Source organism: Pseudorca crassidens, chromosome 7 (assembly GCF_039906515.1).
Source record: "Pseudorca crassidens isolate mPseCra1 chromosome 7, mPseCra1.hap1, whole genome shotgun sequence".
Taxonomy (NCBI): Eukaryota; Metazoa; Chordata; class Mammalia; order Artiodactyla; family Delphinidae; genus Pseudorca; species Pseudorca crassidens.
The window spans coordinates 11,731,526-11,747,862 of NC_090302.1; the positions used below are offsets into that span (position 1 = coordinate 11,731,526).

A 16,337-nucleotide genomic window follows, 5' to 3' on the forward strand; every position below is an offset into this window, starting at 1 on the left:
AGAAAAAAATCAGTGTTTATTCTGGCCAGTTGTTCTTTCCAGCTGCCATCTCAGGTCGCAGCCCTCCTTTCTTGTTTGCTTAGAGGATTTATTAGGTGTTTCACTCTTTCCCGTGGAAGCTGACCCAAGATCCTCTTTTCAACTTCCTCTCAAACTCTAACCCTTTCAAGAACTGTCACCAGCCTGACCGAGAGCAACGGTGCTGACAGCTCTAACCGAGAAGGGGAGACTTGGCAAGGACGGCTGTGAAGCCCTTGTCACCCCAAACTTTCACTCCAGAAACTCAGAGTTAAGGCTGGTAATTTTTGGAGCCTGAGTGGGTTTTGTGATTAGGCTCCATATTGGAAGTTTCTGTTTGTGTGATAGCAGTCTCTCTCCCATCTCTTGTTTTCATGAAAGGACTTTTTGACATCTGACATAAGGATGATTACAGGCCTGTGGAGATTGGTATCTGTTTATTAACTGCAAGATGTAGGAATGATGAAATAAAAGACCCCAAGAGAAAAAACATCCTCTATTCAAGGCTTGATTTGATCACCTTCAGCCTACTACCACTGCTTTGGTCAGAAACTACAAATGTCATGAAATTTGAGTCAATGCTAATAACTTTATTCTGTTGTGCTCGGTGACTTTCACCACCGTTGAGTTTAATCTTTGGTGGTAAGAGCCAGCAGGGATAACTAGCATTTTAAATAATGTGCTAGGAGCCTGAAACATGTAGATTTGAAGAAGGTTTTTTCCTCTGCAGATGATTTAAATGTTAAGTACGTCCCCATGCAGGGGATACGCGAAATGGAATCTGAAAACTATTATCTCCTGTAGAAATGAACTCTCAATTTACTCACTGCACAGGAAGGGCAGATTCTAGTCATTTTCACTGCCAGCAGGTGCCCTTTCTATGCATAATAGACTCCGCAAGTGTAATTAACACATGAAGACCACTGCTGCCAGTTTTTCTTCAGGTACATGCTGCTAGGAGTTTTCAGGACAACAGTGTAGGTTGTAAGAGCTTTTTACATTGCAATTGAAAATGAGGTGTTCATTGACTTTTGGACAAAGACATGCTAAATGGGGCTGAGCCTAGACCCTACTATTGGTATCATAGGTCGTGGACCCAGAGACCCCGAGAGCTGTAATGTGGCCTTTGGTAGAACAGAAGTCAGTGTAGCAAAGCTCTGGGATGCAGTGAATAAATAGAAAGTATGATGCTGAAACCCTGCAATTATGTGGAAGACTAATTGCACATTCACAAATACAACAACCAATTATTTAAGTTAACTTTAATTAGAGCTATAATCACAAATTTTAACTATCTGAATAAATCCATTAAATACAAATAGTCTGCCCTAAATATTTCCTAAATTAATTTTTTTTCATGTTCCTTCCCATTTTTGGAGAGGGTGGTCAAGAAAGTGCCTGGGCTTTGTATTCAGACACACCGAAGTTCAAATCTGTTTCATCTCTTACTAGCTGTGTAACCATTAAAAGTCTGTTTTACCTCTCTGATCTGCCATTTCGTTTTCTGTGAAATGGGTTCGCTTTACCTACTTTGAAGAGTGGCTTTAGGAATTAGAGTTACTGATCATCAAGTGGCACATAGGGGCCATTTAATAAATGGTGGTTGCTCTTACTATGGTTATTATAAACATGGGGCATGGATTTTGGTTTCCAGAAGGTCTAACTCACATCAAACGTTCTTCTTGCTTCTGCTGCCTTGTGAACTCAAGGGAAAACTTTATAATTCATCTTCTCTTTTTACCCATCAGATTGTTTTTATTTTGATTTTTTTTTTATTTAACTTGGGTTATTGTATGGTTGTTTTCATTTGCAGCTGTGGCATAAGAATGAAAAGAAAAGAAACAAAAGCAGATGGCAGAGAAAACGAAAGGAGTAAGACATTTCCAGCCCTTATGAATATTTAAAAACATGTGCTGCTGGTTCCTTTCTACTTAGATCTGTGCCATTCTCTTGATTTTGAAAGTGAAAATGAGAATGTTCCCTACCTTGGCTGATGGCAGCCCTGACCTTGGCCAGTGTTGGAAGAGCTTTCCCATTTCTGGGACAAAAGGATTAACTTGCTGCTGAAAATCAGTGTTCCCTTTCATAATAATAATCACCATCTATTGAGTACAGCGTGCAAGTCAAGCTCTTTATAAACATGATTGCAAATCTTTAAAATCAAACTGTAAGGTAAATACTAGCTCCATTGTATAGGTTAGAAAATTGAAGCTCAGAGGGGTTTAGTGACTTACCCACCATGACACAGCTAAGAAATGGTAGAGCCTGCGCTTGAAATCCAAGGCCATCTCATTAAAGTGTTCCTTAGTAATATCCTTTAAAGAATTATGGAATAAGTTGTACCTATCACCAAGATTTTGTGAAAAAAATCCTTTACATAGGCTTTTTGATGACTTGCTAATAATTGCGGACTTACGTTATCATTCATTATTCATTCGTTCAACAAATATTTATAGAGCACTTAATATGTACCAGGCACTATGCTATGCTATGCTAATTAAATGTTGCTAATAAAAGGTCCCAGTAGAAGCCATATGGTATTTCCCATGTAAATACTTTTTTCTCCCTACTCCTTCAGAAGTAGTCCTAAATGAGGACCACAAATCAGTTCCCAAATTGAATTGTACATTTGGATTATTCTGGACACCTGTTAACATATTTTCAAGTATGTGATAAAATATTTCCAAAGCAGATCAGGGCAGGTTCATATTTTACCCCAAAAAAGGCAGCCAGGCCAAGAGCCAAGTTAGTAGCGAACTCCTGATGTTCTCTGAGGGCATGGTTGAACCGAAAAGTTAAATCAAGTGTGTACAGTTAAGGTTTGGATTTTGTATTTGACTTTGTAAAACACCTCATATTTTCTGGCATTTCTCGGTGCCTCTGGAATCCATTCTTCCACCCAGAGTGGAAGATTCTCTGTAAGACGTACTAGTTCTAGCCTCTTTATCTGTGCTGTATGTGGGGTTCTGAATCAACCCCCACAGGCTGCATCATGTATTCCATCTAGGATTTTTAGCAAACTGTCTTAATATGCCTTTTCACAGGGTGCGTAGTCCATATGGGTGATGGGGCATCAGTCCAGACACAGCTGTGAAGTGACAACTGGATGATCAGAGCTGGGTCCATTCTAATCTCTGTCTTCACTGATGCCATGAAATTTTGCGCAGGGAATAGATTGATGCTAAAGTAAGTGGGATTGTTGATACTCTTGGTGGCAGTGATAGAAATCAACAAAGTGTGGTGTGGTAGAAACAGGAAAACCCGGCTTCGGTTCTGGCTTCCCCATTTACTAGTTTTGAGGTCTCTGAACACCCCTGAGCCTGTTTTCTCTTCTGTTGAATGTGAATAGTAATAAGCTACTGATGAAAAGCAGGTGTTCCATAAATAGTAGGTACTATTTTTGTTATTACTGACTATGTGTATGTATTTGTAGTCAATATATATTAACGTGTATGTGTTTGTATATGTGTATATATAAAAATGAACCAACAATCCAATTCAAGTTCACAAGACCCAAGTAAGGTGGAAGTGGATTAGGTAGACAGGTATGACCGAAATTCTTTTCTATTTATCAAACTCTGGGCTGTGCAAGTTTTGTTCAAGATTGAATTCTAACACATAAGTAAAAACTGTGTCGTTTCCATTTTGCAGCAAGTATTTATGAGTGCCTTTTATGTCCCTGGCATTGGACATAGGGAGATAGGAACTTATAGATGGTTCCGGATCTGAGGAAGCACTGCTTCACAAAAGAACTCAGGTGTCCAGGCAAGAGTTGGGAGGTTTGTTTTTTTTTTAAGCTAAGAGGCATCAAGGGGCCATGATAGGTCCATTGCTCTGGGGGTACAACCACTGCAACAGGAGCTCATCTGGGAAGGCAGGAGGGGATAAGGACCAGGATTTCAGTTTGAAACAGAAGGAGGAGGTAAGGTGGGTCTGTGCTGGGCCTGATGGTTAGAAAGTGCACAATGTGTGCTGGTTGAACAAAGTGAAATTATAGATTCCTGGGTAAATCCCTTAGTAAGATTTGGCTGAACTTGACCTTGAGGTTTGAGCAGAGAGGGTAAGGAGTAGAAAATAATTCGGGCTTGGAAGTCAAAGCTCTGGGTCCAAATCCTGGCTCTGGTCCTACTGAATTTATGTCTTTGGGTGAATGACACAGTCTCTCTTTCCTCATCCACAGAATATAGCTAAAAATATAGTTCTCCGTAAAGAGCCTGGCATCAAGTAGGCACCTAAAAGGAAGTTGTTAGGTGATGACAGTCACTGAGCCCTATATTGAGATGCACCTTCATTTTCTTCAGCAGCACCTAAAACTGAAAATGCCAAGAGCCTTTGGAGGAAGCTTTGGACAAGTTCTGAGTAAACTGTCTCCCTGGTGGAAAAATGGGAGAGAGAAGAGATGGCTCTTTGCATTATCTATGCTGTGGATTCTGTAGCAATCTATATCTATACTATATAGGTTCTATAGGAAAACTGCCTTTTCAAGTTCTCCATTTGATTTTTAAAAATTGAAATGTAGGGCTTCCCTGGTGGCGCAGTGGTTGAGAGTTCGCCTGCCGATGCAGGGGACACGGGTTTGTGCCCTGGTCCAGGAGGATCCCACATGCCGCGGAGCGGCTGGGCCCCTGAGCCATGGCCGCTGAGGCTGCGCGTCCGGAGCCTGTGCTCCGCAACGGGAGAGGCCACAACAGTGAGAGGCCCACGTACCGGGGGAAAAAAAAAAAAAATGAAATGTAATTCATATACCATAAAATTCATCCTTTTAAAAGTGTACAATTCAGTGGATTTTAGTGTATTCACAAGGTTGTGCAGCCATCACCACTAATTCCAGATCCATTAGGTTTTTAATACCTAATTTTTATCGTTGTTGGTAAGGTAATCCACCCTTATTAGTTAAAATAATACTTTTTAACCTTTCAGAAGTATATATAGCAAATGCAAATGTTCTATAAAAGTGAGTAGTCTGTGTAGATGGTTGGCATCAGACCCTTAATCTGATCCCTCCAAGGTGCCCCTGCTGGCACAGATGCTAGGAGTACAGTGTGTGACAGTGCTCATTCAGCCTCAGCGTTGACATTCCTGTGAGGGTGCTGAGGCTTGCAGGGTTAGAGGAGACATAGTGTCCCTTTACCATGGAAGTGACCCTTCCGCAGTCGGTGATGGTGGTTGTTGGCTTGCACACCCCCCCTTCAGGGCACTCTCCTGACTGCAGCCCACCGCCCCATGGTCCTTCACATCCTTTGCTGCAGCATCTACATCTGAGTGTCTGGACCCACCCTGCCAGTCCCACCCTCCCAGTCCCCTTTCTGCTGCCTGATGTGGTTAGGGGCAGCAGCCTGCCTCCCTTGCCCCAGTTTCTGCCTGGCCTCCATGGGACATAGCTGGCTTTTATCTGTTCTTATATGACCAAGCCTTGGCCTGGTTTTCCATTTCTTGTGATACATCCTGTATGTAATTCCTCACTCCTCCCTGACCTGGAGCCTGTCTTGAATCCAACACTTAGAAAACTCTGGAATTTCTAAGACATAGTGTAGTGGTCTCTGCAGCAAAGACATTCTACATATGTTCATGGTCACCAGTAGAGCAGGAGCCACAGACCATGTAATGCCATCCTCAGAGAAGCTTCAGCTCTGGAGGAGGTTACCTTGTGGCAGGGATGTGCGGTTGTGTTGCTACCTCTCCCACAACGAGAATCCATGAAGCACCAGCGTAGTGCTAGGCTCAGAGTTATCTCTCAACAAATGTGGGTTTGTCTTCCCTGTGAATATTTGAAAGAATGAGAGACTAGGCTAAGAAGGTAATTGGACACTACGCACCTTGGCATGTGGCGTATCTTAGTCCTGGAAAAACAAGAAGAGATTTTTTTCCCCCTTGTTACCACTTGGGTTTTCAACGTTTACACTCTTTTGGGGTGTTACTTTCTCTTGGTTTATTTATCCATAAACCTCTTTTTCTCTTATTTCTTCTGTACATCATTCTTTCCTGGATTTCTACGAGGGTCTCATGGGTTCCTGGTGGCTCAAACCTGAGACTTCCTTTTGTGACCTGGCTCTGGCTGTCAATGGTTCTCACTGAACTCTCTGGGGCGATAGAGAGACCTGTCTCCTGACCTTTCCTCTGTGATTAACTTCTCCTGCTGCAGTGGTCTTAGTCATGGAGCCCTTCCTGATGTTTTCCAAGTCTGTCTCCTTCCGGTAGACTGAGGAGGCATAAAAGGGCGGACTACTCTAGGCTTTGATGTTGACCTCTCTGGGTTTTCGTCCAGGCGTTATCTTTATAACTTTTGTGTTTGTTTCGGTTGGGTTTGGTGGCTTGGAGCGCTTTCCCAACCCCCAAGGTTACCCCAGGAAGCCACAGGGCCACACTTAGGAGGGCATCGTCCCCCCTCCCCACTTTCACCCTCAGCTCAGATACACACGTGTCTCGCATTAGCAGGCCATTTCCAGTGACCAGCACCACGCGCCCAGCTCCTCCACTGCTGTGAGCCCCATGCTCTGGCTGCCGAAACCACGGATGGAAATGAGGCAGTCTGTGCCGCCTCTCCTAATCTGGGGTTGCTCCTGTCCTCATACGCAGGGATCCTCCTCCTCTGTTGCTCATAAATCAGGGAGGGCCGGTTGGAAACCAGACAAGAAGTTAAATACTTTTTCCCCTAAGAAAATCTCGATTAACTAATGGCATTCGCACCCCTTCTACCTTTCAAGTCATATTTTCTGCCTCTCACCAGCTGTGACCTTTGTCAAGTCACTTAACCTCTTGGAGCCATGGGTTCCTCTGTGAATTACGGAGATCAGCCTTTCAAGATTGCTGTGGGAACGAGATGAGGTCATCTTAGGTCCGCCCCGCAGCACTTTGTCAGTCTCCTCACGGCAGCCTACACACATACAAGAATATGCTTATTGGCTGTCTGCTATTAATTGTAAGCTCCAAATAGGTAGGGATCAGAACTATTTTTTCTCTCCTCTATCCTCAGCCCAAGGTGGTGCCCAACATATAGTAATATTTACTGACTGAGTAATATTTACTGACTGACTGACCAGCACACGGAAAACACTGAGCACGTAGTAAATGCACCGTAAGTTGTTAGTTTTCTCTTTCCCTCCCCGGTTGCCTTTTTAAAATGGAAGCTCCTGAGAGACTAGTTTATTTTTCTCTATGGACACCGTGAATCACATTACAACCCTGTTTCCCTCTTTGGGTTGGCAGCTGGAGGACTCAGAGCCAAACCTGTGGCCGCCCCAGCAGGTGTGCAGCACCTCATGGCACACATAGAAGTGCTCACTCACTCCGACTTATGCTTTTTCCCTTTGCCCCTATTTTTTTTTTCCTATTTTTGCTGCTGTATTGAACATATTTCTATAAACTGCCGTAAATTCTATTTAGAACAAGAAAGGGTGTCAATTCATTTAAGCTAGTTGGCAAATGTAGTTTTATTCTGGCTACAAAATGTCCACTTGCTATTTTATTTTTCAGCTGTAATTATCAAATACCCATTTTTTTTTGTTAAGTGTAACATAATGGTTAAAAAAAAGTTAATGTAAAGCAACAGTAGTATAAGAGACTCTTGAAGTAGGAGGATATGGGCTGGAATCACCATTAACTGTGACCATGGGCAAGTTTCTGAGAATCCCTTTTTTAATCTATAAAATGGATGGTATAAATTGGATTATTTGAGGATTAAATGAGATAAGGGCTCCCACACAGCCCTTGGTATTTGGTGAGCACTCGGCACATACCCGCCTCTTTATTCCTCCTGCTCTGCACACAGCCCCACCATGGACTCTAGGGAATCAGAAACAAAGTTTGGTTCTCCTGTGACTGACAGTCTGGAATAACCATACAAATTAGCGCGTGCTTTATGCCAAATGGGCAACCCAGACAAAAGCCTCTGAATAGGGAGGTGTTAGCAAGCCCGGCGTGATCTGAGAAGTGGTGCTTGGCGGACAGCACAGGTTCAGTAGGACTTAGAGGAGGCGGGGACTGGGGCCCACGGGGACACTCGTGGCTCAGCTCAGAGGCAAGTTGGGGTTCCTGTGGTGAGGGGCTGGCCGGAGTCTCGGACAGAACGTGGAGGGGCCCGGGACTTGGCACAGCTGCTGGCGGGCCCCCAGGGAGCAGGTTAGAGCAAACCTCCGAACCTCCTTCCACTTTTCTTCCACAGCCGGGCACGTGCTGGGCTCCTGGGAAGCAGTGAGCTTGCTCTCTCTCAGTGTGACAGACTTGGGTTCTAGTCTCAGGGCTGCTGTGTGACCTCAGTGAGTTGTTTAGCTTCCCAGCCCTCGTTTCCTCATCTGTATGGGGGGCGGTGCTGGTACCTACCTCATACCGTTGTCCTGAGGGTCCAGTGAGAAAGTGCCTGTCAAGCCCTTAGCCTAGTGCTGGCTATGGCAAGTGCACCATGAACGGCACTGGCTCTTCCTGGCTCCCTGTGCGACACTGGCCATCGCATTAGCCTGCGGCCCATCTGTCTGGTCACTTTCAGGAAGATGAAGACTAGGATTATCTGTTTTCTCCAGCAAGGTGTGTTGTATGGTCTTTGTTCGCTTTCTTTTCCCCGTTCTGTTGTCCTTTAACCTCTCTAGCAATGCCAGGCTTTGTTATTTCAGAGCAGAATTTTAAACTGTAAGACAAACTGTGTTTACACGTTTGTTTCTTTTCAAAAAAGAAGGAGGGGAGGGAGGGAGGGAGAGAGGAGGGAAGAAGGAAGGAAGGAAAGCTCAAATGAGTAAGACCAAGAGTTTTCCTTTCCTTTAAAGACAGTGAGCTGAGGAAAGACTTGTGGGCTCCCTTTGCAGATCTGGGTATTTGGCTAAAAAGGTTGAGTGCCTCTGAGAGGCGAGATGGGTGCTGTGATGTGTACACTGTAATGCTCACTATGCTTTAATATGGGAAAAGAAAAAGAGTAGACCTTCCAAACCCCTGGGTAGCTCTACGCTGTATCCTTACTAAGGTCAAAGAGGTGTTGCTCCTGGGGAGGCGGGGGTGGGGGCCCTCCTACCTCTCTCCACATCTCATCTCACCTCCCCTCCCCTCCTCTCCCTCTTTGTCTTGGGAAGCTGCCTTTTATATATTTGAGCAGCCAGTGTTCCTTTATTTCACCTGACTCTTTTCCAATTAGTAGCCGCTCACCTCAGGGGAACATAATTAAAAGGGCTCTAGTTATCTGGGGGAAAGGAATTAACAAATTGAGAAAGTGCAGTAATAATGAACGGGGACTATAGGATCATTAATAAGTCTGCAGTATCCATATTCATGCCTGTCCATTGCTAGGAATGAGCTCATGCTGCAGGACTTACCTATAAGAGCAGTGCTCTGCATTGCAGGTCTGGAGTTGGTGAGAGGACTGGGTGAATAGCCCCCTTGGTTTTCCAGCACGCCTTTTCTTTTGGCTTAAGTTCTGAGTATGTGCTGTGGGACAGTATAAGCTTTCAGTCCAACAGCCCTGACTTTGAATTACAGCTTCACTCTAGCTTTGTGACCCTGGGGCAAGTTACTTCACCTTTCCAAGCAAGCCTGTTTCCCAATCTGAAAATGTGGATAGCAGTGACACCTTGCAGAGTTGCCTTGAGAATTATGTGTGAGTGATGCACAAAAGCACCTGGGTTATAGTAGCTCAATTGATATTAGTTCCTTTTCCCCTTAAGAGGATTCAAAGTAAACATACCTTTCAGGTAAAGGTCATTATGTTGTCACTGCCTTGACACTAGCAATATAACCCCTCTCCTTTTCAGGGGAGAAGGAAGAAAGAATAGCTTTTACTCTTCCAAGATGACAGTGATGAAGTCAGATAGTGCCGTAATTCCCAGAGAACAAAGGCCTAGGGCAGATACACCCTGTCCCGCTACTCAGAGATGTACAGTGGCAACCCACAATCGCCGTCAGCCATAGGGCAGTTGTGACACGGTTGTGATGGCCCGCCTATGCATGAACTTGGTCGTAGCTGTTAATATTATCACCCCTTTAATTTAATCATGTGCATTGTTGGTTCTGCACATGTTGTATCTAATTGCCATTTAAAATGTCTTCCAAATTGCAGTCAGATTCAGCATTGAAATGTAAAGTCAGTGTGAATGGTGAAAGGCACCAGAGCAGAGAAGCATGGTGTTCATTTACTATTGGTGAAACAGATATTTGCGTTGATATTTTCTTGATAAGCAATAAACAAGTTCTTTCTAACAAATGAAGATAGCATCTAGATAAAGTATTATGTTTTGTTACTGAGATACCTTGGATGAAACAAGGGCATTGATGACTCTGAATCAGAAAATGATTCAGAAGAGTCAGGTTCTGAATGTGAAGTTTCTTAGGACTAGCTTAACCAATTTTTTGCTATATTTTCTTTTTAAGAAAGCGTGATGAGTGGTTTTACAAATTTGTCATTCTGTGTGATAAGCAAGTAATGAGTCATAGTTTACTTGGTGGTTTTTGCATTTTGGGTGGTACATAAAATCAAGTTTAAATGTTACCCTCTGAAGAAAGTGATAAACAACCCTACTGAGCTCAGTAAGTAGACAGGTGACAAGGGAGTGTGCTTGGGGTCAGAAACTCATGTATAGAGGTGATGCATGTCAAACACCTCACGCTCATCACGGAGTCTCGACTGTCCTCACCAACACTTTGCCAGGTATCCTTCAGAACCAGGGAAGGAACAAGAAACCATTCTTTGGGCACTAAGAGAATGGGTCCAGTCATACCAGCCATGCCAGGGCTGTGAAGAGAACCCACTTGGACATAATAGCTTACTGAGCCTACCATGTGCTGCTCCTGTGCTAGGCACTTCATGGGTTCTCTCTAATCCTTGCAACAATCTTGAAAGATTTCCACTGGGGCTGGTACTGCCCTTTTAAAAGACACTTTACCAAGATATAACAAAAGATATTAAAAACAGTCCTGCCCTTTGACTTGGTAATTCCGTATTTGGGAATTCATGCACATGAAGTTGTTCATTTTCATTACGATGTTACTTATAGTGAAAAGTTGGAAGTGGCTTAATGTCTAACTCTAGCAATAGGGTTCAGCAAATTAAGGGACATCCATACTTGGTTGAATATTACATAGTCTTTAAAATAATCACAAAGTTTACAGTATAATATGGGAAATGTTAATGTAGCCAGTGAGAAAACAATAAAATATATGCACTCTATAATTTCAAAGATATTTTTAAATATTAATGTTAATATTGGAGGAGAATAATATAAAAATAAAAGTAGTTGTGATAAGATGACTTGATCGTGGGTGAGTGTCCCCTCCTCCCAAATTTCTCTTTACAACAACAAGAAAAAACAAACAAAAGAGAATGATTCAGTAGCTGCAAAAACTATTGAGGTATATTGAGAATACAAATTGTTTTCAGAATGCAGGTAGAATTACCCAGTTACATATTTGCTGCATTCAGATGTTAAGGAGTCTCTGGGGTTTCTTTTTTTCCTCTCTCCCTCTCCCCACTTGAAATTTGTAATCATTGTATTTGCAGAGCAAAAATGCAGTAGATTCAGGGACACATTTGAGGTTTTGTAAGCAAATGATGATACAGTAAAAGGTATTTGTCCAAATTTGCATTCATACAAAACATGGTGTGCTGTGATTTCAGAATAAATGTGTTTTAAATATTTTCTAAATACAGAGCTGTTGCAGCCCTAAGTTGGCTAAGAAACTACATTTCTATGACAGGCCATAATTACCCTTTGGTAAATTATTGGGCTTAAAAAAAAAAAAAATAGCCTACCTAATGGTACCTGAAGAGTGAGTCTCACTTTGTCCCTTTCTACATCTGCCATTACTTCTAAGACTCCTTTTTACTCTCTTTCATTGATTTTTATTGCAGGACAAAAGGGCATGGCATTAAAACCTACATATTTAAAATTCTAGAAATTTTTTTTTTCAGATAAGAGCCTATAGTCTCAGATAAGAGCCTAAATTATACAGAGGCTTTTGCTGTAGGTATTTATTTTTACCTTTTTCTCACAGTTGTTTGAATGTCCTTTTCTATACATTAATTCATTTGTTGGAATTTCAGTTCAGAAATTCTAATTAAAACTCAGGGTCATTTGTCACTTGCATGACAGTGCTGGTAGGAGCTGGGAAAGTTTATAAGATTTGGTTAAATATTATGGATTTGAGTTTTCTCCCTTCTATGTGTTTGGCTGTACTTCTGGACACATTAATAAGTGGCCATTTTTCTGGAATTCTGCACTCTTCCTGCTTCCTTTCATTACATTAGGCAAGGTTCCACTAGATGAGGCATTTGCAGTCTTAAGACTTCCTGCCAGGGTTCAGACTTTGTATTTTTGACATTGAAGCTGTCGTGTTCCTGAAGCTACTTAATTAGAAACACATTCATTTCAATGTACACTGGAGAAAGCTTGGACAGCAGAGCCAGGCACACTGGGAAGTTTGAGCATTTGTGTAGCTGGCAGCTAAACTAATGGTTTACAGTTTAAGGGGAAAAAATATCATAGGGCATTTCCTTGGCCCTAGAAGCGAAGGGAAGCTGAATGTGCACAGCAGATACCTTTTTTAAAAAGGAAAGAAGAAGAAGAAGAAAGACAACTCCACTTTCACTGCAGTTTTGTATCTAATTCTTTCTTTGGCTATTATCAAATCCAAAAATCTTCTAGAAGAATAGTTGCCAAACTGGGCTGCTAATATTCAAGACTGTTTTACAGGCTCCCAAGATATATTCCTGCAGAGGTCTGTAGTAAGGAGAACATTTTATATTCTGGGGAAGGATTTTTGCTTGAAGAATTTTATTTGTTGAATGGTAATGAGGGAATTGTGCTCTTTCTTATTTTTAAATGTTTGAGCAATTTTAAAATGCACATATGATGTTTAAAAAACCTTCGTTGCCCATCCATTGCTTTCAGGATAAAGCCTAAACTCCTCAGCATTCAGTGGAAAGCAAACCTCTCCTTTTTCATTTCTTACCCCTCCTCACTTCCCTACCCTGTCCCCAAGAAAGCCACCCTCCTAGGTCCACTTCCATGCCACCAGCTGCCCCAGAGGAAAGGTACCTGGGCACCTCAAGTCTGAGCCAGGTATCTTTCCACTGGGCTCATAAAATACCTTTTTGTACCTTTCTCAGGATGTATCACATGCTGGAGAGACAGATGGAAACATTGTCAATGTCTTGCTTCTTCTCTACTCCTTGACCTCCCTACCTGCAGGAAAAACACTGGGTGGGAGGCGGGCCTGGGGATTTTAGGTCCAATATTACAAAGTCAGTGTGGCATGGAGGAAGAGGGTTTGGAGTCAAATCCTAGGGTTGCCGCTTGTTTTAATGGCATTAGAGAAGTGATTTAAGCTCTCTGGGCCTATTTCCTCCTCTGTAAAATGAATATAATACCTACCTTGTGAGGTTGTGTGGGTTAGGAAAGATGAATTTCAAGTTCCTTGTATAATGGCTAGCCCATTTATCGTTGGTAAGTAGCATCATAATGATAATTTATATGTGTGCCCCTGAAACCAAAGGAAGTCAATCCATAATGCCCAGGTTTTAAAGCCCCTGGAGTTGGGTTCTCATCTCCTGCTCAGTCACTAACTAAGGGAACCCATTGCTCTGGGAATGAAGCAGTTGGAAGGGGCTTTTTGAATTAGTGTCATCAGATGGCATGTGTGCAGTTGGGGTGGAGATGCTTGCTGGCTTTGATGCACTTCGTCCAACCAGAATGAACAGTTAGATCACATCTCTTGATGGCAGGAGGAAACAGCAAATAAAAAATCATTCCTCTTTGAAGCACATCATGCCCTCCATCTGACATTGTTAACTGCTTTTTCTTTTGTAATCATGGCAACAGTGGTTCCCATTTGTACCAGGAACTGCACTAATCACTCGACGTATATTTTCTCATTCTGATAGCAAGCTGCCAGTTAGATTCCAAAGTGCCATTTTAAAGATAAGGCAACTGAGGCTATGCAATCGCATGGCTGCTACTTAGGGACTAACGCCAGGGTCAGTGCTCTTCCCGCCACCCATGCTTTTAAGGCTGCCCACATTTTGAAATTCTTCCGAAGTTTCTAGGCTTGGGAACAAAATGTCACATTAGGATTTTTGTTGTGAAAGGAAATGTAACTGTGCATACGTTTATTAAAACAGTTTTTCTCCAAATAGTGAACCATGTGTAATTTTCTGTCAGAAGCAACAGACATTAAAGCAGCTGTGTGTCTCTGTTTCTCTTCACAGCGCTCCCATGCCCTACCTCATAGGAATCCATTTAAGTTTAATGGAGGTAAGTGGGCTCCTCTCCTCCCCAGATATCTCTGTTTGCGGTTGTGTTTTGCTATGTGGCAGTGGAAAAGACGCAGTCTCTGGATTCACAGCTCTACACACGGGAGCGTGTCAGAGCAACGCCTCATGCACAGAGCTGAGCGTTCAGCTTAGACCCTTTCCACTGGGCTCTTGTTTCCAGTGTTTTTCCACTTTGTTTGGAGATTGTCAATTTTCATGGGTGAGGGAGTGAGGTTCAAAGAGGCAGGAGGAAAGGGTTCTTTAAGGGTTTGAACGAGGGAAGGAAAATGATTCACTTTTCAAAATGATGTTTATTCTAAAACACTGTAACAATATTATATTACATTTTTTCTCTGTAGAAAATGTGGTATAGAAAATATACAGAAGTATAAGTAGGAAAATTAAAATTATCCACAATACCATTATTCCAGATTCAACCACTGTTAGCATTTTATTTTTCTTCATCCTCGTCTTTATTCTGTGAATATATATTTTGTATAAATGTACTTCACTGTTATGGTATAGAATTTTATGTCTTTATTTCATTTAATGTTATGGCATGGGGATTTCTACATGTTTTTGTCTACTCTCAGTAATAATTTTTAATTTGCTACTGGCCCTTCCACTGTTTGGATATGCCACGACTTAGCCATTTTCCTATTACTGTTGGACACTTAAAGCTGTTTATAATATTTCACTATTATAAATAGCATGTCAGTGAACATCTTTATGCATAAGGCTTAATCTGCATCTTGACTTAACTTCCTTAGCGTAGAACCCCTAAAGTAGAAATGCTTGGTCAAAGCTATGAATCTAAGGCCAGGTTGCTTTCTGCATGGCTGTACCGGTTAGATAGCAATTCTTTTAAGGGACTTTTCTGTGCTTTTTTAAGTGCCACTGGTTTGTAGACGTGAACCCTAAGCTTTTCCCTCCTCAGGAGAGAGCTGAAATTTGCACTAGAGCAAAATGGGGCAGGAGGTAGGGGGCTTGCCTGTTTTGCACAGGAGATAAGCTCTCAGAGGGAAAAACTAAAGCCATGTCCGTCTGTGATGATGCTTTGCATGTCTTAAAGGAAGTGCTACTTCTCTTCTTCTGTTGCCTTCATTTCACGTCGACGAGGACCACCTGCTTCTTCACTGTTGCACACTGTGCTATTGTGCTTACGAAAATGAAACAAGTTGGTTATCGAAAAACCTGTTTGTTTGACATTGAGAATCTTGATCAAAATAGACCACAGAAATCTGCTCAAATTTCTAATTTGACAGGACGGCCATGTGGCTCCTACATTCTGTTAACAGTTCCTCCTTGTCATCACCCAGCCCTGAGCACATACAGTACACAGTTTATGGACTATCTTGGATGGTGTATTTAGATCAGCTTGAAGAGATTTCTTCTGTGTTTTACCTTTGTTTGTCAAGTTTGGGGGTGTATTCAAAGCTCCTGTGTGAAAAATTGAAAGTGAGTACTTGCTAATAGAACTTTCGTGTCAATTGTTGTAGAGTTGGAAACTCTAATCTAAAGACCATTTGGTCTATCGGCATCCACGGCTCTTTCCTGCCTCTTCTGCCTTCCAGGCTGTTCCAGCACGGGTTTTTTCAGGCTCCGTTTCACAGCCCTTTACCTTGAGCATTGTCCAGGTTTCTAGTCTTGGCTTGCTTTTCTTTTCTATATGCCCTCTGGCCATCTTTTGTAAGGCTTTTTGCTTTTGCCACCAGGGTAATGTCAGTGACTCCCAACTGTGATTCTAACACTGGCATGCCTCTCTCTGAACTTAAGGCCCAGAGCTGCAAATGCCAGTGGAAGGTCACCAAGATGTACTGTCGATGTCTCAAACTCAGTCTTCCCCAAACCCCTTATTACACACACCCGTCGAGTTACTCCACTCCCCTTCTGCTGTTCCCGGTCCCCGTGAGTGGCACCACTGCCTGAAAAGGCACCAAAGTGGGTCACGCTGAGCATGGCTGAGTGTCCTCTTTCTCATTCCTTTCTCTCTAAATAGTCACCAAGTCTCTGCCATGTCTCTCGCCCTGTTCCTTCCTCGCTGCCTTCGTTGACATTTTACCTTGCTTGCTTAGATTTTTGCAAAGCCTTATTC

At 42.6% G+C, this 16,337-nt stretch overlaps 1 protein-coding gene across 8 annotated transcripts in view; it reads left to right on the forward strand.

The window, feature by feature from the left end:
- Positions 1–16,337, forward strand: part of DENND1A (DENN domain containing 1A) — a 541,250-nt gene that overhangs the window by 320,966 nt on the left and 203,947 nt on the right. For all 8 annotated transcript variants that reach the window (XM_067743355.1, XM_067743356.1, XM_067743357.1 and 5 more), the window contains one exon: positions 14,198–14,243. In XM_067743355.1, the coding sequence (XP_067599456.1) occupies positions 14,198–14,243 (46 nt within the window). The remainder of the gene's footprint in view (positions 1–14,197; positions 14,244–16,337) is intronic.